At 42.3% G+C, this 26,848-nt stretch overlaps 1 protein-coding gene across 4 annotated transcripts in view; it reads left to right on the top strand.

The window, feature by feature from the left end:
* Positions 1-18,212, top strand: part of LOC101951371 (EF-hand calcium-binding domain-containing protein 6-like) — a 102,733-nt gene extending 84,521 nt beyond the window's left edge. For 3 of the 4 annotated variants that reach the window (XM_065596790.1, XM_065596789.1, XM_005281985.5), the window contains exons 13-18: positions 3,211-3,352; positions 5,042-5,166; positions 5,656-5,899; positions 8,839-9,011; positions 14,716-14,884; positions 16,144-18,212. In XM_065596790.1, the coding sequence (XP_065452862.1) occupies positions 3,211-3,352; positions 5,042-5,166; positions 5,656-5,899; positions 8,839-9,011; positions 14,716-14,884; positions 16,144-16,401 (1,111 nt within the window). In that variant the 3' untranslated portion in view covers positions 16,402-18,212. The remainder of the gene's footprint in view (positions 1-3,210; positions 3,353-5,041; positions 5,167-5,655; positions 5,900-8,838; positions 9,012-14,715; positions 14,885-16,143) is intronic. The other variant, XM_005281986.5, reaches the window with a different exon arrangement.
* The last annotated feature ends 8,636 nt before the right edge of the window (positions 18,213-26,848 follow it).

Here is a 26,848-nt window from a genome sequence, read left to right as displayed (position 1 = left end):
GCAGTAGGTGTAGCACTTTTTTTGGAGGTGCAACACAGGCACCCGTGTTTGAAAAGTTGGCCCCCAAAGCCCCATTGATTTCAGTAGGATTTTGTGTTGTAACATCAAGACAGTTTCCTAGGATGCAGAGTGTTGTTAATGTTCATTAATGGCTAAATCCTGTAGTCTGTATGTTGAATGTGTGGAAGTTTTGGTAACAAAAGACTGTTAAATAAGGGATAGGATTTCGCTCTAACAGAATACGTTTGATGAATGAGAAGCAGTTATCCTGCTATACACAATATCACATCAAAGCATATTACAGAAAATCTGGCTCAAGCTCAACAGGTTCTGCAATGCACCATTTAGTGCATGGTACTCTGACAGCGTATATAATAGTGTAACATCTCAGAAGGCTCCTTGACAGATTGCAAGGGTTTCAGAAGACAAATAGCAATAGGACTATTGGCATTTTTACTGATTTAATTCAATCCCTCAAATAAAATGTTGAGTTAATATTTTAGTGATAAGCAGGGCTCTTAGATGCCGAAAGTTTTCAGGTGAGTCCTGGAAATTTTGGCCATGAGCCTTAAATTTAATATTTAATAGTATGGGAAAATATCACACTGTTTACTGGCCTCATTACCATCTATTCCTCTTAGTTTGACAGAGACATTTATTTTGGGATGATGGTGAAAGCTCTGAGAATGACCAAAACATAGGAAATATTTTGAGAGAAGCAGGCAAATGTGTTGCATGCCTTGATGCTCTTTATAAGCCTCCATCTCTGCTTAAACTCAGGTGAGATTTCAGTTCTCATTGGGCAGTGCAGTTTTACGAACTCTGACACCAGCTATTGACATTTGCCGTGATGAGCCATCTCTTATTAGTACTTTCAACTCTTGGGGGATTTAATTAAGAGATTTACTTACCAGGCACATTCAAACTCCAAATATTTCTCTGCAGAAGGACACACAACCAGCAGGACTTCCCATCACAGGGCATTAACTGATGTGATGCTATCGTTTTCAATATGTGTAACTTCTTGCCTTCAACCCCCATGCTGAGTTCTTGTGTTCCTTTTTTCCCCAGGGTCATGTCCTACACAGAATCCCCACTGTGACTTTGCTCTTCTGGGTCAACAGCAACATGAGATGACAATTTTCGCCCTTTATTATTACTTGTCTAAACTTGGAGAAAAATAAGATTCCTATCTATTACATCTTCAGGTTTCAACTTACAGGAGGCAGGGTGGAATATAAAGACTGACCTGCTTCAAGTCTTTAGACCTCCTGTACCTTTAAGAGAGGGGTAGCAAGGATGGTATCTGAGCTGGCTCTATAGCTTTCACAGATTGTAGCTGTTTTCTTCCAAATAGTAAACATGTGATCTGAAGAGTGGCTGGCAAAGGCTTCTTATATTTCTTCTAATGGCAGCACTGGAAATATTTCATGCATATATAAGCATCCATGTAAACAACTGTTGTTTCCTGCAACTATTGTAAGTTTCAGTAAAACTTATTAAGTACTGTTTCTCTTTCTTTTTTTTTGAAAAAAGAAAAAGCCTGCATTTTCTTCTATTTCCCAAGAGGCTTTTTATCGGTTTAAATCAACTAGGGATTTTTCACATATTGACATAAGCATTCATTTGCTAATTTGCTGGACATTAAACTGCGCAGAGCCTCCCCCAGCGTTCTTGAATCAGACTGAAATACTTGGGTACTTAGTGCTGCTCAGACGCCGCATCATTCCAAGTACACATATGGTTTTTCCTCCTCTATCTCCTAGATAAAAGTCACTGTTTGATCGCCTTAAGGAAAAGAATGAGTTAAATGGACCAATATTCTAGCCTTGGCTCTAAAACTGGGCCTTTTCAGAAACTCCTCAGCACCTGCAGCAGCGAGGTCATTTGCACATACATAAATAAATAAATTAACAATGAATAAATAATTTAATCCCACCACACAATGCCACCTTGCAGATTTGATCCTTTGCTCCCAGTGAATTTGTCCATTCCTAATTCTTTTTGATAAAGTCCTCAGATACTTGCTGACTGTCAGGCTAATTTTCTTATTGTTTTCGCTTGATTAGTTCTGTATGACCTAAGGTCGCCCCTAAAATCCACATCTCTCGTGAAGACTCCGAAAGGCCTTCTTTTTTTCAAAGGGATGGAAAGTGCCTGCCATTTCTCCGGACAAAAGCCTGGAAGGTTTTCAGTTATTAGCCTCCTGAAGCAGCCCTTTCGCTCACCCAAGCGCAAAAAAAACTCATTAGGGGGCACCTTTCTTTCTGGCCTCTTTATCTAATGCATGTAGAGTTTACGTATGTCAAGATTTTCAGGTCTTGGATGGATTTGGACTGTCTCCCCTTTAACCCTGCTGGTGTAGCTGTGCCCACCATGTAGGTTGCCTATATCTCTGTGTTCTAAACTGTCTTGAGAACCTTGATGTTTTTAAAATCTATTTTACAGCCTGCTATGTGGTATATGACACACATTTCGAGAAATGCACTCAGTGAAGGTGACACTGCACAGTTAGAAAGTCAGGACGGGTTGCCAGTCACTGGTGGAGGTTCTGTCTCGACTCTCAGCATTTTTCACTTTGGGATTTATTTTTCTGAAAGCTTTTTGTATCTAAGTTTTAGTCACGCAACTCCTGTTAAAGCCAAGGGGATTTGCATGGCTAAAATCCTGCACCTCACTTTGAAAATGCACCTAGTCTGGGTTAGATTGTGCCCTGCCCCATTGATCCCAGCACAGGGGCCAAGCCCACATACAGTCCTTGTGCTTGGCTAAGAGCAGTGGCTGTGTGAGGCCACAACACATCATGGAGCTCCCACTGGGGAAAGCATAAAGCACAAGCCACCCCTTCCAGGTACACTGTGTGCGGACTTTGCCCTTGTGTATGCCCTGCAGGGGTAGCAGGCACTGTCCCGGGCTTATGCGTGGTGTAAATCAGGCTGGCATTTGGCCAACTGTATTATCCATGAAAACCATACAATGAAATATACAGCAATGCAATGCTTATATTTACCCCTTTAAGAACAACATAGCATGAAGCCATATAGGCGGGTAGTACTGTGAAATAGTTGTGCTGGCTCCCCCTTGTTGGACATTTTCCTGGATTTTGACACATTGACAAGGGGCAGGCAGGCCACTAGGATTAATTTTCTTGTAAGACACCAGTGGATGATAGGGCAACAGGCAGGCTAAATGAACAGTCTTCTCTTTCAGCAGAGGGTTGCCTAGTCTCTTTGACGAGAAATCTGTAACAAATTCTATGTGTGAGCCTAACGAAGACAAAGATGGGCAGAAACAGAAAGAAAATATCCCTAACCAGAAAGTGAAATACACCTGTGGAAGAACTCCAAGGCAGGTACAGACAACACACACCCAACCCATTATTGTAACCCTACTTTTTTTTTTTTTTTTTCTTTTCTAAAGAGCACCCTATAGAATCATAGAAACGTAGGGCTGGAAGGGCCCTCAAGAAGTCAATAATTAACTGATGCTTATCCTGATCTGACCCCTTCTTGATCAAAATTCTGCAAGAAGCCTATGAACTGTATTCTGGATGGTAGCCAAGAACCACCTGTCCTAGTTGTCCCAACTTCAGAGGCATAATCTAGCCTCCTCACTGGGTTTCATAAACCCAGTGTTTTGTCCTTAGGTCCTCCCTAGTTTCACTGCAGACTGGGCAGTGTGGGCAAGTTTCTTCCATCCTGTCTTTATGGTGGTGACAATAGACTCAGTTACCCACACAGGAATACATGTGTGCCTACACAGAGCTGCCATTTCAAATGGGCCAAAATGTGCTCGAGATGCAGAGGTATAAATCCTGGAGTAATTTCACTGGAATCAGTGTTGTACACCTGGATTTATAGCCATGCAAATGAGAGCAAAATGTAGGCCCCATCTTATTTGCCTGTAAAATGCCATACACAGCTATGGTACTATATAAATAATAATAAGAGCAGACATTCTACAGAACCTCCTCTGCACATTGAAATGGTGTTGTGGGGTAGGGGGAAAAGTCAGAGGTTGTGGTCCACATTTTACCACAGACTCACTGATCAAGACACAGCCACTGTGCATCCTGCTAACCCCTGATCCTATAAACACTTATGAATATTCTCATGAATAAAATTAAGCAACTCATGTGCATAAAGTTAAATATGTGTGTAAGACAGAAGTTTTCAACCTGTGGTTCACGAACCTCTGGGCGTCTTCAGACTATGTCTAAGATTTCCAAAGGGGTCCGTATGTCCATTTGAAATGTTTTAATGGTCCGCAAATGAAAAAAGGTTGAAAACCACTGGGGTAAATGTTTGCAAGATCAGGGCCATAGTTTGTAATACTGTTGCTCCTGGCACAAGTCATCTGTATGGGAACTCATGGCCAGCCAGAAAACAGAGAAAAATAATACAAATTGAAGTTGAGGGGACTAGTCCATAAATAAAATGAAGGAAATAAATTCTCATGTAAATGTTTGCTGGACTAGCCCTGTGTCACTTTAATTTGATAGAATGAATGAGGAAGTAAGAGAGAAAATAATTAGTGCTGGAAAGCTGTAGACATAATTTACCTAGAACTCTCCAAGAGATATCATAAAGTTATTACACATGAAAATTAGATACAAAACTGGAGATATGGGACAATTACTAAAGTAACAAGTGTATAGGGGTATAGAATGCACAGTCCCACTTAAACCAAGATTTCCCATTCAATAGCAGCCTGCTCTAGCTGTTAAGCAGTTGAAGTGGGTATTTGTGTAGATGTTAAGATATTTCCCAGTTGAATAGCTGTAAAATTCATGTAACTCTTAATTGTACTTGGGTTTCCATGCTCAGTGGAAAAGTCCGGAGACTGCATCCTGTCTAATAACATAATTCCTATGAATTCTGGAGGGAATAGTGAAATCATGCTGTTGTGAGACAGTAGTCACCAATTACTAGAGAACTCCTTGTTTGAAAGAAAAACTCAAGGAGACATTTGTATTAGGATAATTACAAATAAAGTCTCTCTGTTTATAAACCTTCACACCTATCTCCTTTTCCCCCCCAAGCTGTTCAAGATTATTAAAAGCTTGCTAAATAAACGCTACCAAGCAATAGAGAAAGAGTTTGAAGATTTAGATGAAATGAACTCCCGGCGCCTCACTCAGGAGACTATGTACCTTCTCTTGAAGCGGTAAGAAGACTGGCTACTGAGGCTTCTGGGAAGACTTGGGGCTAGATCCTTGGCTGATGGTGACTTCCATGGAATTACACTCATTTCCACCAGCTGAAGACCTGGGGTGCTGGAACAATGTGTACAGTGGGAGTGCTGAGAGCCATTGAACCAAACTGTAAACTCTGTATATAATGGAAACTACTTCAAAGCAGGGGGTGCTGCAGCATCCTCTGCACCCCTAGTTCCAGCACCTATGCCAAGAGGGTTTTTTCCAGCAAGTAATAACAATCTTTCATCATTTTACCATTTTGCTATCGCTTAGTGTAGAGCTGAAGTCCTTCCTCAGCAAAACTCCCAATGGCGTCAATGACCGCACTGGAAGTTTGCTGAGTAAGCACTTTGAGATTTGGCCAGTACACAGAATAACTTTCTGCTTTTCCTCTTACTAGTTATTATACTATTGTTGTAGTGTTATTACATTTGTCTCTTTCAATGTTTTGATTCAAGGTTTGACATCCAACCTGAAATAACTCGAGGTGAAATCCGCAGGCTGTGGGAAACTTTAATTACAAATCAGGACAATACCCTTGACTTCATGGAGTTCGTGAGACACTTTGGATACTCCCCCAGCTCTTTGTGTTTCCCCAATGCCAAGATTAGTCCACCCAGAAAAGGGGACAATAACTTCAGGCTGTGTTCTAAAAAGCTCAGCTGTGATTCTGACATACTGGTGGACAGGGTGCGAGCAAAAGTAAGCTATTCCAAGAAGTAATGCCAGCTGAGACTAAATTCCAGCACTGTGTTTGTGTAATTACTTTATTCTTAAAATATAAAGAAAATTGGTAAATTGTGACTTAAATTCCAAAGTAGGCATCTAGTGCATGATCAGAATTCTGCAAACTTTTTTCTTTGAAATGCATGATGTTGAGTTTTATGTGTACTGAGAAAAATTTATAAAATTAACACTACCCAACAACCAAACAGAATTATGATGTGTTTAAAGGAAAGCACAGCCCAGAACCTTTTTTTCCTAATAAAAGGAAACAAAATATTTGTGTGGGACAGGTTGCAAATGGATTGTGTTTCTGTGCACAGTATCTATTTGTGATGGGAAGTCAGGTTTCAGGTCCCTGCGTGGAAATGCAGAGATGCTGTGCTGGCTTATGCTGGCAGCCAGACCAGATAGGTTTCATTACCTTTAACTTAGGAAAACACAAGGTAGACAATTTTCAAGGCAAGAGGAGAGCCAAAGGTGGGACAAGAGGTCTTGCGAGGTCAAACTCTAGAAACAGCCAACTCAGGAGGAAGCTTGGGCTATAGTCTGTTTGTGTGTATTTAAGTTAAGAATAAAGAAAATCCAGGAATGGTGGGGTAAAGCTGGGATTGAGTATTGGATACTACTCTAGGGGGTATGTGTTGGGACTGGGGTGAAGACTACCCATTCACACTATTTCTTAGTGCAGGGGTGGCCAACCTGTGGCTCTGGAGCTTCATGTGGCTCTTCAGAAGTTAATATGCGGCTCCTTGTATAGGCACCAACTCCGGGGCTGGAGCTATAGGCACCAACTTTCCAATGTGTCGGGGGTACTCACTGCTCAACCCCTGGCTCTGCCACAGGCCCTGCCCCCACTCCACCCCTTCCCGCCCCCTCCCCTGAGCCTGCCATGCCCTCTCTCCTCCCCCTCTCCCCCAGAGCCTCCTGCACACCATGAAACAGCTGATCAGGAGGTGTGGGGAGGGAGGAGGAGGTGCTGATCGGCGGGGCTGTGGGTGGGCGGGAGGTGCTGGGAGTGGGGTGGGGGCAGCTGATGTATTACTGTGGCTCTTTAGCAATGTACATTGGTAAATTCTGGCTCCTTCTCAGGCTCAGGTTGGCCACCCCTGTTTTAGTGCCAGAGCACTGTGGGACCAAAGGCCCAAGTTACGTGATCTTTCTTGCTAAGGAGAAGAGCTGGAAATTGTACAAGTACTATCCAGAGTAAATCAGCAATATGATTGGGATGGTTGAGGCCACAAAGGTTCCATATCATTTCCTCCACACACTGAAATGTGGAATTTGCATTCAAATGTATTTTTTTAACTTTGCATTCATGGTGGGTGTGGTAAATGCCGGAGTGGTGAGATGGCCAGACTCTGCATCATCTTTCATAAACCACAGACAGGGTGTTGATGAGCCTGTTACCACTGTCTTCCTTGAATACCCTCTCCATAATGTGAAACAATGGTATATGCTTAATAGGGGGTTGGAGCTGACTGGGATCATGTTACAGCCTGGCACCTGTAGGCACTGAGCTGTCATATAGGTGAGGATGGGGGAGTACCCTCCTTTTTTTGCCTTTCCCCTTTCCCCTGCAGATCCATGGGTTTGCCCTCGCCCTCCACCACTAAATTAAAAAAGAATGTGTTGTCCTGACAATTGTTATTCCATCGGGGCAACTCATGTCTCTCCAGCCAGAGGGCCTATCAGTTGGAAACTCTGTGGTGCTGAAGCTCAGTTTCCAAAGCTCCCTGCTTTTTTTATTCCCACTGAAAGGACGATTTGGTTAAGAAATTGACCAGGAGCATTTCACGCCTCGAATGGCTGGATGACAGCTCTGTCGTTTTTGTCCTCTCTCTAGATATATCTCTCAAATTAAATTTAACTTTTAAAAAACTTTACATTCATGTTTTTTTCCCAAGGGGAGGACAAAAACACAGGTGTAACTAAGAGCAGAATTTGGCTTTCACCCATCAAGTTCAGAGGAAGATCTCACTTTTAAATATTAGATTTGTAGATTTGCTAACAATAGAAATGTAACTGGAACACATTTTATTCTCATTCATGCCACTGACCGACATTGCGGATGTCTCGTTGGCGGGTGATAACATAGTCAATCAGGTGCCATTGTTTGGACCCTGGGTGCATCCATGTCATTTTATATTTATCATTTTGCCTAAAGATGATGTTAGTGATGAGCAGACTGTGTTCTGCACATTTACCCAAGAGCAGGAGTGTGTTGCTGTTCATCTTTCCCACTCCATGTTGTCCTATCACACCTCTCCAGTCACTGCTGCTGATAATGATGAGATTTGATAACATGTTAATGGGATGAGAATTGTGAGAAAACCTGTGCAGGAAATTTTTAAGTGAGAAAGCCGTTGCACAGGGGCAGTCCCACTCTCTCGGCTGTGGAAGCCAGATTCCAACAGTACAAAGAATCATTATGGCTGGGGACTTCCTTAGCTGCAGTGGGGGACTGGGACACCTTCCGTGGCTTGTCATGCTCTTTGTGCCCCACAGCAGGTTGCTGAACCGCCTGCATGGCCGTTGAATCACAAATTGATTTCCTCAGCCCAGTCCACCGGAACAATCTTCGCATGCTAGAGAAAGGCAGTTTCCCTATCTCGCCAAGGGCAAAAGACCTATCGGCTACCCTCACTGGTAAATCTAAAATAACCTTACAGAGGTTAATGCAGTTATTCTGGATGTACAGAGTTGTCAGTAAAAGCAGAAAATCTGTCCTATTGACTCTATACCTCCAGAATCTGTCCCACCCATTTCCTTAGGAAAAAAATAAGCCTCTAGATGCATAAGGATTAGAGCAGGGATGCTGCATTCTGGTTACTGCATGAGGAGTATACACTGCAGTGTTAGAGGATTGGGTGTACATCCTAAACACTACAGGATTTTATGTGGTTTGTTTCTTGTAGGTGGAGTATTTGTGGGATGATCTCAAGAAAGAGTTTGAAGAGCTAGACCCCTACCATACAGGCTTTGTAAGCAAGGAGGAATTTAAAGATATTTTAACTGAGCTCTGTGCGCATCTTAATGAATATGAATGTGAAATGCTGGGACAGAAATTTGAAAGCAATGGAGATGGATGGTAAGTTAAACTTGGAAAAAGATTTAGAAGTAAGTAGGTCTATAAACGTTTATATGATATCTAAATGGAAGTCTATAACACTGAACAAACAATAGTGAGTGTTAGATACTGTAAGTGGCACAACAGGTTAATGCACTTTTTTTAAGACAGGAATTCAAATTCTTGCTTAGGTCATTTGATTTTCCTGTTCTAGTCTCAGCTGGACATTTTGTCCAAATCACAAAAATTAAGACTCACAGTGTCACTGAATTTGCAAGTTTCTGCTGAAAAGACAATCAGGTCTGGAATAGAATGGGTTTAGCAAGTCAGGTTTCAACTGCATTGGAAGAGTTGTGTTAGTGCAGGTGATGTGAAAATTTACTATCTGTACAGTGGCTGAGCTCTCAACAAAGCATTAGTGCATTGCTTTTATGAGCAGCAAAATGCATCCAAACCATTCACAATGAAATTTTAAAAACTAACAAATAATTTTCTTTTGGAACTAAAGTTGTTGTGACCCATCTGTCACATGGCAGCCTTACCTTTCGAATGCATCCCTCTGAATGAGAAAGATAATGAGCCTCCAAATCAAGGCCTACAGTAGTCTTAAAATTAGAGCTAATATGAGCCTTGACTTTAATAAAATAAGCCTGAGAATCTGAATTTCTAACCCATATTTCCCCTCCTCCAAGTACAAAATAAACTTCTGCCTTTGTATTGGTACAAAAATTTAGATTCCCTGTAGGGTGACCAGACAGCAAGTGTGAAAAATCGGGACGGGGGTAGGGGGTAATAGGAGCCTATATAAGAAAAAAGCCCCAAATATCAGGACTGTTCCTATAAAAACAGGACATCTGGTCACCCTAATTCCCTGTGTGCAAAGAATCCCTGTTCCTCTCAGTGACGTTTCAGGGTCAACATTCCATAACAGTGACATGGGAAGTTCATAGTTTTTTAAAGCCTAGACTACACTAGAAAAGGTCTAGCCCTTAGGGCATAACTATACTGGCAAACCCATCTACTGTAGATTAAGTTTATGCTGGCAAAAAAAGTGCTTTTGCTGGTATAGTTTATACCAGCTCCCTGAGGAAAGTGAGCTATCCCTGCAAAAGTACTTTTATGCTGGTATAAGCACATCTACAGTAGGGCTTTTGCCGATATAGTAATGTTGTAAAAAATTAACACATCTCTAACTAGCATTGCTATACTGGGAAAAGATTTTAATGTAGATTTGGCCTAGTATTATTTCAAACTTTGACTGCAGACTCAGCAACACACATTGGTTTACATTCACTGTTCCCTCTGAGCCGTGCGTGTGTGCATGTGCACACATCCTAAGCCCTGCGCACACGGCGAAACATCATGTACACAAAAAATGAAATACAACATCGGAGCCAGGCTGAAATATCATTTACGGGCGACTTTTGACATTGCTCACCCGCCATCTATCAACACAGCCAGATTCTACTAGCTGGCAAGGTGGGGAAAGGGAAAGGAGGGCAATGAATCGTTCGTACCCCTCCCCACCAACATTTTGAACGTGGAACATTGATCACATTGGGACGGTCGGGACCCACATATCTCCTTGTAGTCTGTTCATTTTGGCTGTGTACAGAGATCTGAATGATCTCCTGTTTTCCCTTTTGTCGAGTCACGCTGTTAAGCGCATTGAAATAGTAGCCATGTAATAAAAGTATTAATTTTAAATAAATCAGTCTGGTAAAAAATCAGTCCCCAAATGTCACTGTCTAGAGGTCTAAAGCGTAAAAGAACAGCGACTTCATTTAAATCTCGATGGCTGGATGAGACTATAGAGACGGTTACACCAAAGTCACATAATGTAATGCTTGTTAAACTTCGTGAAATATTCACACATGATGAGGACAACGGAGTGGTTTGTGTATATTGTCAAGATGCCAGAGCTTCTGGAGAATTTTCAACAGGAAGAATGTGGAACGATGTATGGAAGTTGGATTTATTAAAGCATCATTTGTCAAGTAAGTCTCATATAGATAGTGTAAGAAGACTTAGAAACAAAAACCCTTCCTTACGGAGCAGATTGCTTAGCATGATTCTTGAAAGTTCATCTGAAAAGCAGAGGAGGCAAATTAATCTTGAACGCAAGTGCTCAAACCCAGAAGAAATCAAGGTACTTAATGACAGTATGTTGTTGGCTATTAAAATGAACAGCTCAGTGCTTTCTGTTCAGGATATTAATGACCATATGGAAAAGTATGTGCGCATACCAGCGAGCTGGAGAAATAAAAATTATGCTTTTGAATTTCTTGAAATTATCAACTGCATTGTCCAAAATGACCTCATGCATGAAATAGCATCGGCAATGTTTCATACTCTAGCTGTTGATGAAAGCACTGATATATCCATTAACAGATACTTGATACTCTACTTTAAATATAGATCCATAAATTCTGCAGACTATAAAACTTCATTTGGTTGACTATTACAATTGCAAGAATGTGATGCTGTTTCAATAGTGTCTGCAATCAAAAGCTTTATAAAAAACACCAACTTGATCTAATGAAAATGGTGATCACATCTGATGTTGGGCAAACTCAATGGCCTGAGGCTCAGCTGAAAAATGATATTCCACACTTAGTCCAGCAACATTGCATTGCACACTGGGAAGACTTGGGGATTTCTGATGCATGGAAAGAGGTCAAGCTGATAAGAGACATCGAAACCTTAATGAGAACTGTCTACACGGTGTTCTGTCGGTCATCCAGGAGAAAATGCAAATTTCAGGAAATAGTGGATGTTTCTGAATGTGAGTCAGTGGCTTTCAGGCCACTCAATGAAGTGTGCTGGTTATCTAGGCACTTTGCACTTCGAGCAATTATTTGCAACTATAATCCTCTTCTGGAATATTTTGAGCAAAACAAAGATACTGATCCAGTTTCTAAATACTGCCACAAAAAGCTGAATACCAAGGAATATCGAATAACATTAGAAGTTTTGAATGATGTTTTGTTGGAGCTGGCCTCACTATCCACGCTGCTCCAGAAATGGGGCCTTACACCTCTGGAAGCATTTCACCTTGCCCGAGGTAAACTGAACAAGAGCAGAAGACAGTACCTTATAGATTAAGTTAAGGCTCTCCTAGATATGATCTCTCAAGAAAATAATGAAATTGGTACCAGTTCCATAATAATGTTCATAAACATCTTGTGTGCACATTTGGCAGACAGGTTTCCAGAGGATGAAGTCCAGGAGTGGTCTGCTTTTGATTGTTCAGCAGTAGTTAAGTGTGACTTCAATTTTGGAATCCATCAGGTCAAATCTCTATGTTCAAAATACAAAGACTTTCTTGCTGCAGAGATTGTTATAGTCAGTCAGTACAATGACTTCAAGTTTGCAGTACCTGAAAGAATCAAAAACCAATTGGTTTTAAGTTTCCTGGATATGGTGACATTTGCTCACCAGAACGAACACTTTCAGTATCTTTCAAAGTTGATGGATATTGGAGGAACATTCCTAGCATCCAGTGCAGACTGTGAGCATGGCTTTAGCTTAATGAACATTCTAAAAAACAAACTATGGAATCGTTTACAAGTAGATCATTTGGACATGCTGATGTGTGTTAAGAGTTACCAGCTGGATGGAGGACTGATAGATCTGGACAGAGTTTATATTGAATAGGCAAATGAAAAAGATCGCAGAGAAAAACAGTAAGGTTAGTTTAGCAGTCTTTGACATTTCGACCAATAAGGAAATTAAAATGCATTTGTAATTACATATCTTATTCTTGGCTGCTAATTATTTATTGATATTTTTTAGGAAAATTTTAAATTTAAAACACAAACTCTTGTTTTTCTTTTTTTACTTATGATGTCTCTATCTGAAAACCCATATAAATTGACATAATGACATACTTATTAAATTGTCTGTATGATATGTTTATCAAAATCTTTTCGGACATGTGTATAGAATGAAAGGTGAAAGTGGATACCAACGGGCAGAAGCCTATGGACTGATAATGATCATGATTAATATGTGCTTGATATATACTCGTGATTGTCTATAAAAAAGATCGTAAAGCGTAAAGCTTAAAACAAACTTCTGCTTCATGAAGAATGATTAAATTTCCTTTTTCTAAGTATTTAAAAATGACATTTATAAAATAACATGGTGTAAAACTATTATGATCACAAATTGCAAATTAAAACTTTTTAAATGTATAAGCATTGTACTCACTTGGGCGCATTTGCCTCATGGCGCACAAATTTGAACTCTGCTTCAAAAATTTGCACAGAAGAAATTTTTTGTGCACACAGCCTGTCAAAAATTAGAGGGAACATTGTTTACATTCTCCTTGTTCTTCTGGTTGTGACAATAACCAGTAATTTAATTTTTCTATATATAAACATAAGCTCTTAGAGTCTGGAAAAAAAACAACAGTAAAATCTGCAAGATTACCTGATTTCCAGGGAATTAACATCAAATAATATGCATTATTTGAAGGTCTTTCATTACTTAATCATATAACATTGGGCAGTCTAACATAAATGCAATTTCATGATTGACTTCTGGGGATTTCGTGTGTGTAAAATCAGAACCTCAAGTTTCATTGTTGTTGGGTTTTGCACTGAATATAAACAATGACTTAATATAAGGTCGTAAGTCAGTAAATAAATGCTATTAGCTGTGGGCTAGACAGTGACAGGCTGTATGCTTTTTAAAAAGTTAGGGGTAAAATCCTGGCTCCATTGAAGTTAATGGCAAAACTCCCACTGAGTTCAATGGAGGTAGGATTTCACTCTAGGTTTTTCCTAACCCATTTCCTTCTGTCTTTACTTCACACTCTCCTCTATTTCCTTCCCTGCACAGTACAAGAATGTCCTGGTTTCTCCATCCTCAAGGAGCAACTCTTTACTCAACATGCTTCTGCCCCTCACTACATATCTGACCTCATCTTTTTGTGAATTGCGCGCCCCCTCATCTACGCTTCACTTCACCAATATTGCCAGCATTATCACCCTTTCCATCTGCTTCTCCCACAACTATCTCCATGCTTTCTTCCACATAGCCCCAAATTTATGGAATGCCCTTTTGGACCTGGTCTGCACAGCCACTGCCCTCTCCTTTTTTTACATCCCTCTTGAAAACCCACTTCTTTCATGATGCTTTCAAGAAATTTGCCAGGTAGTTAGCCTACTCCTTAATGCTATCCACATGTCCCACTTTAAAGTATTACTTGCTTCACCATGCTGTGCACTAGCTTTTGCATAATAACTGCTTAATCTTAATAATGTTGCCCCTGACATTCCTCCCCTTCCCTTCCTTATTCTCTTCTTACCCTTCATTGCATCTTGTTTGAAATTAATTTGTAAATTCTGCAGGGCAGAGATGTACTTTATCTGTATTGGATGGAGCCTCTTCACATTTTGGGTCCTGTTAAAATAAAAAATAATAATCTAAGCAGATGTAAATGTGTTCCTTACAGTCCAGTGTTACAAGATGGACTTTATATCGGCAGCCACAGAATTGCATGCTTAGTGATGCAGAAAAGGTGGCTAGGTATCCAACTACTTGATTTGCATGGGCACATTTGGAGATTATGCATGGAAATGATCACATACACAAGATTTAAGTACACAGATTTTGAGGGTGATAGAAAATTTGGAACACAGTATTCAAATGGAGAAGATGTATTAAGATACCACGCAGGTAGTTTTGTAGAAACGTATGAACATATTTTTTCTTTAAGGGTTTCATACCTGGAGTTTCTGAAGCCCTTTGCTTTAAGTAGACAAAGATGGAAGAATGGGAATAACATGGCTGCTGCAATGCAGGCATCTCAGGGTGAGACAGACCAATCCCACATAGGAACGCAGACTGCAGAGCTGGGTGGTCTGACAACTAGACTACGAAAAAAGGTATGATGGCTGTCATGGCTAGTAGCTTTACTTTTAAATGTGAATTCTTATCCATTTTAAATTGCTTAGCTATCAAATCTAAAAGTCCAGTGATCAACTGTGCTAGAACATACTCATGATGTACTGGCTTTGTCTGCCAGCTGGTAGCCAGACACTAGAACAATCATCGAAGTTCTCTGGTCAGTGGCAGAACTTGCTATGTCTGCAGTTTGCATGTGTTTACAAATGAGGCAGATCCTTATTGTCCACGGACAGTGGCTCTATCAAATGAGATGAAGTAGGAGCTTTACTTTGGCTGAGGCAGTAGGAGCTGTACTTAACTTGTCTCGATTTGATGTTGCACTTTATATTTTACCATGGACATTGGCAGTGCCTTTGAAATATCCGAGGTAGATGAATTAGAATACTTAGTAGGCAAACACAGATTGTGCCTGGGCATACATAATACTTTACTTTTAGGCAGACCCTTGCAGTGTTTGAGGTCATGCCACTATTGTCCAAGTACGGAGCATATTTTTTCTTGTGGTATGGTATTGATATCCTGTATGACATCTTCCAGGAACTTCCACTTGTCAAGAATGAAATGATGATAAGGAAGAATCCTTGAAAGAAAATATCACATGGATGAGTTCTGGAAGGGGCAGGACGAGATACATCTCCAGTAAAGGCCAACCAATAAAACATTTTTTAGGAATTGTACCTAGCCCAGGTTCAGGAGCAAAAGGGGGGGAAGTTTCTTTGGCGCTGTCCACTTCCCCCTCCCTGCCCCCACCATTGTGCTCTTACGAGAGCCAGCCACAGCTGAGCCTGGAGGCCAAGATTTTCAAACTTGGGTGCCTAAAGTTAGACTCATAAATCCATATTAGGTGCCTAGGTAAATGACCTGATTTGTCAAACTGCCACTGCCTTCAGTTAGATTTTTGAAAATTGGGCCACTTATTTAGGCTTCTAACTATGGGCATACAAGCATAATTTCAGGCAGCCATTTTTGAAAATTTTTGCTTTAATGTTTATGAAGCAATTTGAGGCCCTTGGGGGAAAGAAAGCAATCAAAGTGAAACTATATTATGTGAACCTTGTCAGTGTGCTGACCTGTGAATGCGCAGGTACGTACAGCAAAGCATGCTACCGCGTACCTCACAATTTGGTAGTTCAGATGAAATATTAAGAGGGACATTGTGCCTCACAGCACATAATGGTTTGGTTGTTATTTCACTGTGGTAATTCAACATCCCAATTGTTTTTCTTTCTGGCTGTAGTTACGAGGGGACTGGAAGACCCTTCGAAGAGCCTTTAAGAAGCTGGATATTGACAGCAGTGGCTACCTCTCTTTGCCAGAATTCAGATCTGTCCTGAAGCTCTGTAACCTTCTGCTAGATGAGGATGAGGTTTACCACATTCTGTCTAAGTTTGATCCCAACCTGGATGGGCGAATTGATTACAAGTCCTTTTTGGAAGAAACTTGCAAAAAAGGGCAACCACGTACAGCCAAAAAATCTCCTGCAAACCCGCAATAAAATAATGTAGAATATTCTTGTGAGTAGAAGAGGAAGAATGGTGTCTGCATGCTCCCAGCTGTTTATCCTTCCAGCTAAGTCATTTGCTTCTTTTTGGAGTGTGGATCTCTGCTGTGTGTCTTTTGGCTACTCATGAGTTGCCCACTGTATTACCAGTTGTTTTGTAGGGGGATAATAAAAACTGAGAGAGCAGAGAGTGAAGCTGAGTATTAAACAAATACTGTACTCTATTTAAAACTTGATTCAAGCTGTTACTAAGGAAACTAATATTCTGAAAAGCAGAGGCAAGGATGCTGTTTAGAGAGATGCTAATTTTTAATAAAATAAAACTTTCAGTGAAGGTACCAGGTGGATTTTTGCTGTTTAGGATGCAATGACAATGAGTCCCTTTGATTTCACTGGGAGTTGGATCAGGTCCTTTGTATGTGTTAACCAGAATTTGGCCCTTAATATAAACATACATTTTCATGCTTAGTTACATTTGTAAGAAAAAAGAAAAGATATTTTCTCCATAGAGTACAACAGGCAAAGGGCCCAATTCTGCAGCAGCTCTGCACATGACTTCACTGCACATTCCATGCTCAAAGCAGTTGTATGTTTAGATCCATGTTAGTTATCTGTTTATTTTTGTAGTACAAATACATTTTCATAAACATGTAAGTGCATAGTTGGTTTGGTTAAATAAATATCTGAACTCACTTAAATATGTGTCATTTGTCTACTCAGTACATAGGACCAAATTCACTGCTGATGTAATTCCACTAAAAAGACTTCTTATGTATATAAATATAGTTCCATTGGTTTCAGTGAAGCTTTGCTGATTTACATTAGCTGAGGATCTGGCCAGGCATGTCTACACAAGGTATTGCCATGAGAGAGGAGTTCTTTTTGGTTTGCTTTGAACACACTCTTCCCTTGCAGCTACTCACTTGAAATCCATTATAAATAAAAATGTTCATTATTATCCTGTGATGTGTTGGTCTTGCAGGATCTTTGCTGTCTATGTATTTTGGAAATCATAGAGGAAAAGATTAATTCCTGCTGTAGCTCCTTTTCCAAATTCTTTCCCCTGCTTGCTATCTCATAGTGTACGTCAAATCTACCCTCAGCTATACCAGTATAACCCTATTGTGTACAATGGGCTTGTACTATCTAATTTCCCTTGGTGGGATTGCACAGCCGTAAATGAGTACAAATGAGTTTTGGCCCTGGTGTGAGCAGGAAGAGAAACCAGCTCATTCCCCAGCAGTTGTGAGGACTCTGCAGTGCCAACAAGAGTAAGAAGCAGTTTGAAAAAATAATTTTTACAATAGAGAGCAGGTGTAGTTCTGATTACCCACCATGAGGCAGATCCTCAACTGGTGTAAATTGTCATAGCTCTATTAAAGTCAATGGAGCTATGACCATTTGCACCAGCTGAGGATATTTGTTGAGTTAAGGCCCTGATTCATCACTGACCTCCCTGCATTTGTGTGAAGCACCTGCAGTATGGTGCCTGCTTTTCTGTACCTAGTGTGAATTAGAACTGCACTGTAAGCTTTTATATTGTTACAGTAATGAATAATGAAGCTACTTTTCACTGAACAAGCAAAAAATACACATTTCTGTTAACAAAAAAGCATTTATTGTTAATCTAACTGCACTAATCTTAATAGAGGTGATGAAATATCATGCATGTTTAAAGATTTTGTATTGCTGTAATTTCAAAGTTAGCATTACAGGGTTTAATTTCAAAATGAACCTGGATTTAACATTTTCGGTCTCAGTCACATTGAACTTTCCAAATAAAAGTCTCTTTTTTTACATATGAACTTTCAGTTTCATCCAGTTGCTATCAGTCTCTCAATCCTTTCAATAGATGCCATGCTAATGCGTACAGGGTGGCATGTAGGTCAACATGTGCTATGCCATACTTTACTCTGCCCATGTGACTGTGAAAATACATCTGGTACATTTTGCCATTGTTACATGTTATCTAATAAAAAGCGGGCAGGAGTGTTGTTTCCAAAACAGCCTTAGGACTTGATTCTCTTACCAGTTCTGTAAGGTTAGTTTATAGAGATGGACAAATAGTTAGGGATGAAATCCATCCCCACTTGAACCAGACAAGCTGGATCTGGACACTGAGATCAGGTTCTGAAGCTGCTATCCTATGAATAGCGAAGTTGTCCACCAAAAAGTCTGTATCCAGCAGCCTGCCTTCTGGAGGAGAGGCCAATGAAGTATATTTCAGTTTCCAAGAGTCTATGTCTATGGTGCAGACTCTTCCTGGATAGTCACAAAGAAGCAGTTGGCCTCTTCCTCCTGTGCTGGGATCACTCTATCTAATTTAATTGTAGGTATGTTTGAGGCACTCATCACTATAACATCTGAATAATCTCTAGTTGCCTATCTCAGAGAGTGGGGTAGCAGGAGAAGAAGGGTGGTCTAGTGGTTAGGTTGCTAGCCTGCAACTTAGTTAGTGGCCTCTAGCCACCACTATAATATAAATAAATTAGGGATTGTTTTGTGTTAAATGACACTAAAATAATCCTTGTCTCTTCTCTGCTTGAATGAAGAATCAACAAGAATGCACACCAGTTATGGAACTGTCAAAGCACATTTTGTCAGCCATTGTTCATAAAATGGACTTTTGGTCTGTACATCCACTGATGTGGAGAAGGGACGGTCCAAGCTGATGAGACATAACTGCTGTCTCCAGAGATAAAGTGAAAGCTTTTTTTAATATATAGGGCTGGAGTGAAGAGAGGGGAACTTAGGAAGGATTGAGCTAATAGGAGCACAGGGGTTGGAAAAGGAATGGGGCTTTCATAGAATATCGGGATAGGAAGGGATCTCAGGAGGTCATCTAGTCCAATGCTCAAAGCAGGACCAATCCCCAACTAAATCATCCCAGCCAGGGCTTTGTCAAGCCTGACCTTAAAAACATCTAAGGAAGGAGATTCCACCACCTCCCAAGGTAACCCATTCCAGTGCTTCACCACCCTCCTAGTGAAAAAGTTTTTCCTAAACCTCCCCCACTGCAACTTGATACCATTACTCCTTGTTCTGTCATCTGTTACCACTGAGAACAGTCTAGATCCATCCTCTTTGGAACCCCCTGTTAGGGTTCCCTCCCCACTCTGAACTCTGGGATACAGATGTGGGAACCCGCATGAAAAAAAAAACCCTAAGCTTATTTCTACCAGCTTAGGTTTAAAACTTCCACAAGGCACAAATTCTTTCCTTGCCCTTGGTATCGCTGACACCACCAAGTGATTTAAACAAACATTAAGGGAGGGCCACTTGGAGCCCAACCTCCCCCAAAATATCCCCCCAAGCCTCTACACCCCCTTTCCTGAGGAGGTTTTAGAATAATATCCTAAACAATTGGTTACAAAGTGAGCACAGATCAAACCCCTTGGGTCTTTAGGACACTGAAAAACAATCAGGTTCTTCAAAGTTTATTTACAAAAAAAAAGATGAAAGAATCACCTCTGTAAAATCAGGATGGAAGATAACTTTACAGGGTAACAAAAAGATTCAAAACACAGAGGATTTCCCCTCTAGGCAAAACTTTAAAGTTACAAAAACAGGGATAAACCTCCCTTTTAGCACAGGGAAAATTCACAAGCTAAAACAAAAGATAATCTAACGCATTTCCTTGCTATTACTTACTATTTCTGTAATATTAGATGCTTAGTTTAAATATGGCTTAGGGAGATGTATTTTCCCTGCCCTGGTTCCTCGCTGACCTGGAGAGAACAACGGAACACAAAACAGAAAACTTCCTCCACAGATTTGAAAATATCTTCTTCCCTTATTGGTCCTTTTGGTCAGGTGCCAACCAGATTATCTGAGCTTCTTAACCTCTTACAGGTAAAGGAGGGATTAACCCTTTACAGGGTAAAGAGGGATTTTATGTATCAGAGGGGTAGCCGTGTTAGTCTGAATCTGTAAAAAGCAACAGAGGGTCCTGTGGCACCTTTGAGACTAACAGAAGTAGTACTAACAGTACATCTGTTAGTCTCAAAGGTGCCACAGGACCCTCTGTTGCTTTTTAAGGGATTTTATGCTACCCTTAGCAATATGTTTATGACACCCCCTTTCAGGTAGTTGAAAGCAGCTATCAAATCCCCCCTCATTCTTCTCTTCTGCAGACTAAATAATCCCAGTTCCTTCAGCCTCTCTTCATAAGTCATGTGCTCCAGCCCCTTAATCATTTTTGTTGTCCTCCGCTGGACTCTTTCCAATTTTTCCACATCCTTCTTGTAATGTAGGGCCCAAAACTGGACACAGTACTCCAGATGAGGCCTCACCAATGCCGAATAGAGGGGAATGAGCACATCCCTTGATCTGCTCTCAATGCTCCTACTTATACAGCCCAAAATGCCATTTGCCTTCTTGGCAACAAGGGCACACTGTTGACTCATATCCAGCTTCTCGTCCACTGTAACCCCTAGTTCCATTTCTGCAGAACTGCTTCCTAGCCACTCGACCCCCAGTCTGTAGCAGTGAATGGGATTCTTCCGTCTTAAGTGCAGGACTCTGCACTTGTCCTTGTTGAACCTCGTCAAGTTTCTTTTGGCCCAATCCTCTAATTTGTCTAGGTCCCTCTGTATCCTACCCCTATCCTCCAGCATATCTACCACTCCTCCCAGTTTAGTGTCATCTGCAAACGGTGCAATCCACGCCATCCTCCAGTTCATTAATGAAGATATTGAACAAAACTGGCCCCAGGACCAACCCTTCAGGCACTCCACTTGATACCAGCTGCCAACTAGACCTGGAGCCATTGATCACTACCCATTTAGCCCGACAATCTAGCCAGCTTTCTATCCACCTTATAGTCCATTCATCCAGCCCATATTTCTTTAACTTGCTGGCAAGAATACTGTTGGAGACTGTTTCAAAAGCTTTGCTAAAGTCAAGGAATAACACATCCACTGCTTTCCCCTCATCCATTATCTCATCATAGAAGGCAATTAGGTTAGTCAGGGATGACTTTCCCTTGGTGAATCCATGCTGATTGTTCCTGATCATTTTTCTCTCTTTGAGGGAGGAGAGAGGAAGACCTGAAGGCTGGGAAGTGAAAGGCTGCCAGATGAGGGAAAGGTGTGTACAATGATTGAGGCAAATTCGCAGCCAAGGTAATTTTTAGCCCAGCAGATGACTAATGCAGATTCTACTGTCTTGAAATTTGTGAAAATAAAAGCAATGTCTTTCAGGAAAAAATATTCCTCTTCTTACATATATGAACTGCTGCAAAACAACTTCAGCTGCAAAGATAATAAGAAGTTGAGTTGTGTCTGCACATATGTACAACTGCCAGCATTGTCCTAGTGCAGGGGTGGCTTTAGCAGGGGTTCATGGGTTTAGCTACACCCACAGAAATAATGAAACCAAGGGTGCCAAAACACCTTACAGAACATGGTTGCGCTTCTCCGGGCCATGTTGCTGCACAGATATGGCCTGGTCTACAATAGGGGGGAGATCAATCTAAGTTACGCAACTTCAGCTACGTGAATAACGTAGCTGAAGTCAACATACTTAGATCTACTCACCACGGTGTCTTCACTGCGGTGAGTCGACTGCTGCCACTCCACCATCGACTCTGCCTGCACCTCTCACAGTGGAGGAGTACAGGAGTGGATGGGAGAGCGTTCGGGAGTCAATTTATCGCGTATACACTAGATGCGATAAATCGACCCCCACTGGATCGATCGCTGCCCACCGATCCAGCAGGTAGTATAGACATACCCTCAATGTCAAAGAAGCACACTGCTACAGAGGCCTGAAGGGCAGTATCCTGACACAGGGAGTGGGGTTGTGGGCTGGAAAGGAGGCCTGGCCGCCTGGCCTGGTCTCCAGACAGCAGAGACTGGAGGGTGCTGCATGCTGGACTCATGATGGGGCATCTTCCTGCTCTGAGCAGCCAGGTCTGGATGCTGAGCAGAGCTGTTTCCCCAGCCATGTCCCAGGTGAGGTCTCTCTTGTCACCGCAAGTGGGTGGCTGTGGGGTGGCCACACAGAACAGAGCAGGTCCTGTGCTGAGGCCGTGCCTTGACCCCTCACTGGACCACATCCTCCCTCCCCTGCATGTTTGGGATATGCCCAGGAGGGGCATGGCGAGGCTGAGATGCTCCCTGAGTCCATTTGCATGTCCATCCATCTGTCACCACATGTGCTATGCATTTCTGTCTGTCTCTCTTTGGGCACCCATTGAATTGGGAGGCTACATCTGCCCCGGTCCCAAAGCAAACGTTAACAAACAAGAATATCAGCTTGACAGTGAACATTCCCTAGCTATGTCCTCAGTACACTGCTGACTTGGGCTGGCCAATTGTGAAAGATATAATCCAGCTCCCATGTGCTTCAATATAGTCTACAGGAAAATGCACCCATGTTCCTTACACCGGTACTCAGAAATGTCCAAAGCCTCCCCTCTTAGCATGAAGATATCCAGAAACACAGATGAAAATGACTGGAGCCCTGCCAAAATATTCATACCTCGGCAGGGAAGTAAAGAGGGGCAGTGATATGTGAACTATTGTATCATTGCCAAACACTATGGGAGAGAGAGCTCTATAGAACGGCAAACACCATCAGCAGTATGATCATTTCCTCAGACAGGGAAGGGCACTATGCATGTGAGTGAGGTGTCCTCGCTCATATTGTTTCCATGTGTATGGAGTCAGTGATTTTCTCTCTGTGCAATGTTTGACGTTACTGCAGGGGATCATAATATAATACCTGTTTCAGAATGTATAAAATAGAGAATGCTACATTGTTATTGTACTGGTGCCAGTTGATAGGTGATCCTTCATGAACATTTGCTTTAAAGAGGGGAAATGTGTCTTGTGGCTAAGGCATTGGTGTGAGACTGGGAAGATATGGGTTCAATTTTGCGGGTTTTCACAAACTTTCTGCGGACTTTCGGCAAGTCATTTAACCTCTCTGGTTCAGTTTCCCCCCATATGCTGCAGATAACACTTTCCTCATTCATTGGGGGTTGCGTGGATCATATCATTAATGGTCATAAGGCGCGCCGATATGACAGTGATAGGGGCCATTTACTAATTTAGAGAGAGAGAGATTACATCATTAAAGGACCCACTGCTGCATGGTCTCCTACAAGAGGAAGCCTAAGTGGGGAGATGTCAAGGTGCTCTGGGTGAGTGTGGTTGTGGCTGTGTGTGCTGAAGGAATGTGTGTCTGGGACTGTGTGTGCCACAGGTCGAATGGGGGCTATCTGGCCTTCCCAGGAGCCGGTTAATGTCAGCTCAGCTCGGGGAGGGAACTGATTCCTACCAGCTTGGGGCAGCCACCCCGGCTGCCTCGCTGTGAGCTCGCCTTCTGCTCGTCCGCTCTCTTTGCCCAGGGTCTCCCCCGGGGGGGGGGGTCCGCTCTGCCCATCATCTCCTGCGGCTGCCTGGGCCCTGCTTGCAGCTGCCACGGGCGCGGCGGCTCCTGGCCGGCCTTCCTCCCCGCTGGGGCCGCCGGCCGGGGCAGGTGCGGGCTGGCTAGCCGCTGGGGACGCGGTGCTGGGCGCGCAGGCGGGGAGGGAACACGAGGCTCTGTTTGCTCAATGACGCTTGAAAGCACAAGTGACTTCTGTATTAAGGAGGCTGCCGGGCGCTCAAACCAGGCGACCTGGCGGGCTCCTCCACCGGCCAAGGCAGAGTCAAGGGGACGGAGCCCCAGCTCCCGCGAGGAGCTTTGTTCCCCCTTGTATGGACAGACCCTTTGATTTCATGGCGCTGATTATTTTTATTCCTGCCCACTCAAGGATGAAACCCAAGAAATAAGAGATTGTCCCTTTCAGCGGCTCCACAATGGGTCACCTCCAGCACACATCACCGCGAGCTTTGGCTGGGTTTTGTTGGGGGCTCTCTTGGAAACCGTACAACTCACTTAAAGGGAGCGCACAGGGAAAGAGGGGCCCCGAAGCCAGGCATTGTGGGCGAGGGCAAAACACATTTAGCTCGCAGTCTGGTTGGAGTCAGTTCCCTCCTTGGGACGAGCTGCCATTATTCATCTTATGGGAAGTCAAACCAGCTCAGATTCGACTTTTGGCCAAGATTGGGGAACGGGGGAGAGGTTCCAGAGAGCGATAGACGCGGAGGGGGTGGGGGAAAGCGGGGGAGACTTTTATCCTAAAGTCATTGGCAATCCAAAGCAGGATTTATCCTCCACAGTTAAATGAAAACGAGAAGGACAAAAAAATCGAGAATAGCTACATTCAAGGTACAAAGACTGTCATGGACCAGTGCAAGTTTGCAAAATTATATGTAAATGACCAAAGTTTTGACCGTGGTGGCCCTGTGCTAATCCCAGAGAGGAAATCTACTTAGCAAAGGAAAGTTTTTGTCTAATTTGGTTAACAGTGACCAAAACGCTGCATATATTAATAATTTATATTTCCAGGGTAACACTATATCTGTAATGCTTCAGTGCAAAAGAGGATTCAGAATGGCTTAATGCTCACAGAATAAAAATCGTGAAAGACTTGCTTCATTTTCTGCATCAAGCGCTGGTGAAAATGAGTGTAAGACATGTGTTTTCATAATAGGCACCAGCCATTCTTCTGCTGAATACATTTGGTTTATCCCATATCGCCCTACGTACATTTAGCAAGAGGTATTTTCCTGCTTTCCTCGCTCGGATTTAAGGTCCCAAATGTATCCTAATGCAATAGAATGTCTTTCTCCTCCCTTTACCCTGTAATACGGCCTCTTTCTTGTCAATCTGAAACTCAAGGCTTTTCTGTATTTACAGTTTAAATGGAAGGTACACATGACACTTTTCCCTCATTGTAATGAAGATCTTTTTGTCTGTCTCTGAATAAAGGAGTTGATGGTTTACAAATTGTGGGTCAGCCCATTCCATGACCTCAGTAAACACTCCGGGTCAGATCTCCCTCAAGGCTGCAGCGTGCAATGGAATAAGTTAATTTAACCTTCGTCAACGGATCGGGGAGTGCAAACCACAGGAAAAATACTAATAACTCGCATCGGGAATCACGTGTAAGAAACCATTTGCTGTCAGAGCACAGACTAGGTTGGTTCTTATTCACTGACTCAGCCGAGGTAGGAGAATTGAAACTGCTGAAATTTCCCAAGAGCTCAAAAGGAAGGCATGGCTGGGCAAAGGAATATTAGCTAAGCTCTTGTTTGCCTGGATGCCAATGTTGCTTTTCAAGACAGTGAACCTGTAGATTTGCTCCTCATGCTGGGAGGCTTGTTTGCCTCTCCACGCCTCTTGTTTTGATGCTTCTGTAACGAAAATTGATCTCCATAGAAATACCCGTCACTAAGGAAGCGTATCTCTTTGCAGTGTCACTGAGCGCTCCCTGCAGCCCCTAAAAACACGCCTGATATTCCCGTGTTGAACAGAGGACTCAGCTCCGACTCGGTGAAATGGCGATTTTATTGAAGAATGTAAAGAGAAAAAATCTGGCATTGGCCACTATACAAGCCAGAGTCTGTGGGACAACGTTAAAGGCTCGGCTTCTCCTGAGCTTTTTTCTGTGTGTATTTTTTTCCACCTGTTAAACTACTGTCTGTGATACGCCAAGTGCTACAGAGTCTAATCTCACTTTGTTCTTTAGGCCACATCTTTTCCTGTTATTTTCCTCCTAAGGAGATAAATGGCCATAAGGAAATTCCAGAATAAGACTGAAGGGAAATCGTCCCTTCCTAGTAAAATATTCTTTCCCACTTCAACAACAAAAAAACTCCTTTTCTGCTTACCGTTGGAGTCAGGTCACCCGTACATCTTGGGGAAAATGGATAGGCTGGTTCCTTCCTGTCTATTAGCTCGCCCCAAGGAATCTTCATAATTGTACTAAAAGTGTTTCGTTTGCAGCCTTAATACTGCTGTATTGTAACTGTAACAATGTCAGGTTAGCATGGATTTACATACAGGGATGTTTGTGAGACAAGCATGCACTGGTCCCGCTCATTGTCTCTGAGGATCACGTGTACGGTGTGTATACACATACCCTCCATGATTCTATATAAACACATGTATATACACACACAACTTCAAAGCTACTTTTCTGAATATGATTTCATGGGCGATATCGACGCTTGATAAAGCAGAGGGCTCTTGGGAGACGCATGAACGCTACTGTATTTTAAAGAGTGTGCGGTGAACTGAGGTTTACCTGAACACCGAAACACTGCAGTGTTTGCCTCTCTCGCCCGCCGTGCCAACAGGCAACGTGTTAATTCCGCATAGTTACGCGGCACACCATAAACACGCTAGCGCCAGAGCGCACCATTTGCGCTAGTCCCAACGCTTGGAGACACGCGTCTCCCCAACCCTTTATCACAGCCGTTTCCGTTGGTTTTATTTCCCCCCCTCCACCAATGAAGTGCCGATGGGAAACCAGACCAAAGAGTTTATATCACATTTATTCCAAGCGCTGTACGTGGTTTGTGCCCTGCACATAGAACCGAAGCGT

The sequence above is a fragment of the Chrysemys picta genome, chromosome 5, assembly GCF_011386835.1.
Source record: "Chrysemys picta bellii isolate R12L10 chromosome 5, ASM1138683v2, whole genome shotgun sequence".
Taxonomy (NCBI): domain Eukaryota; kingdom Metazoa; phylum Chordata; order Testudines; family Emydidae; genus Chrysemys; species Chrysemys picta.
The sequence above is the reverse complement of the archived record's forward strand: the minus strand, read 5'-3'. Positions and strand labels throughout refer to the sequence as shown.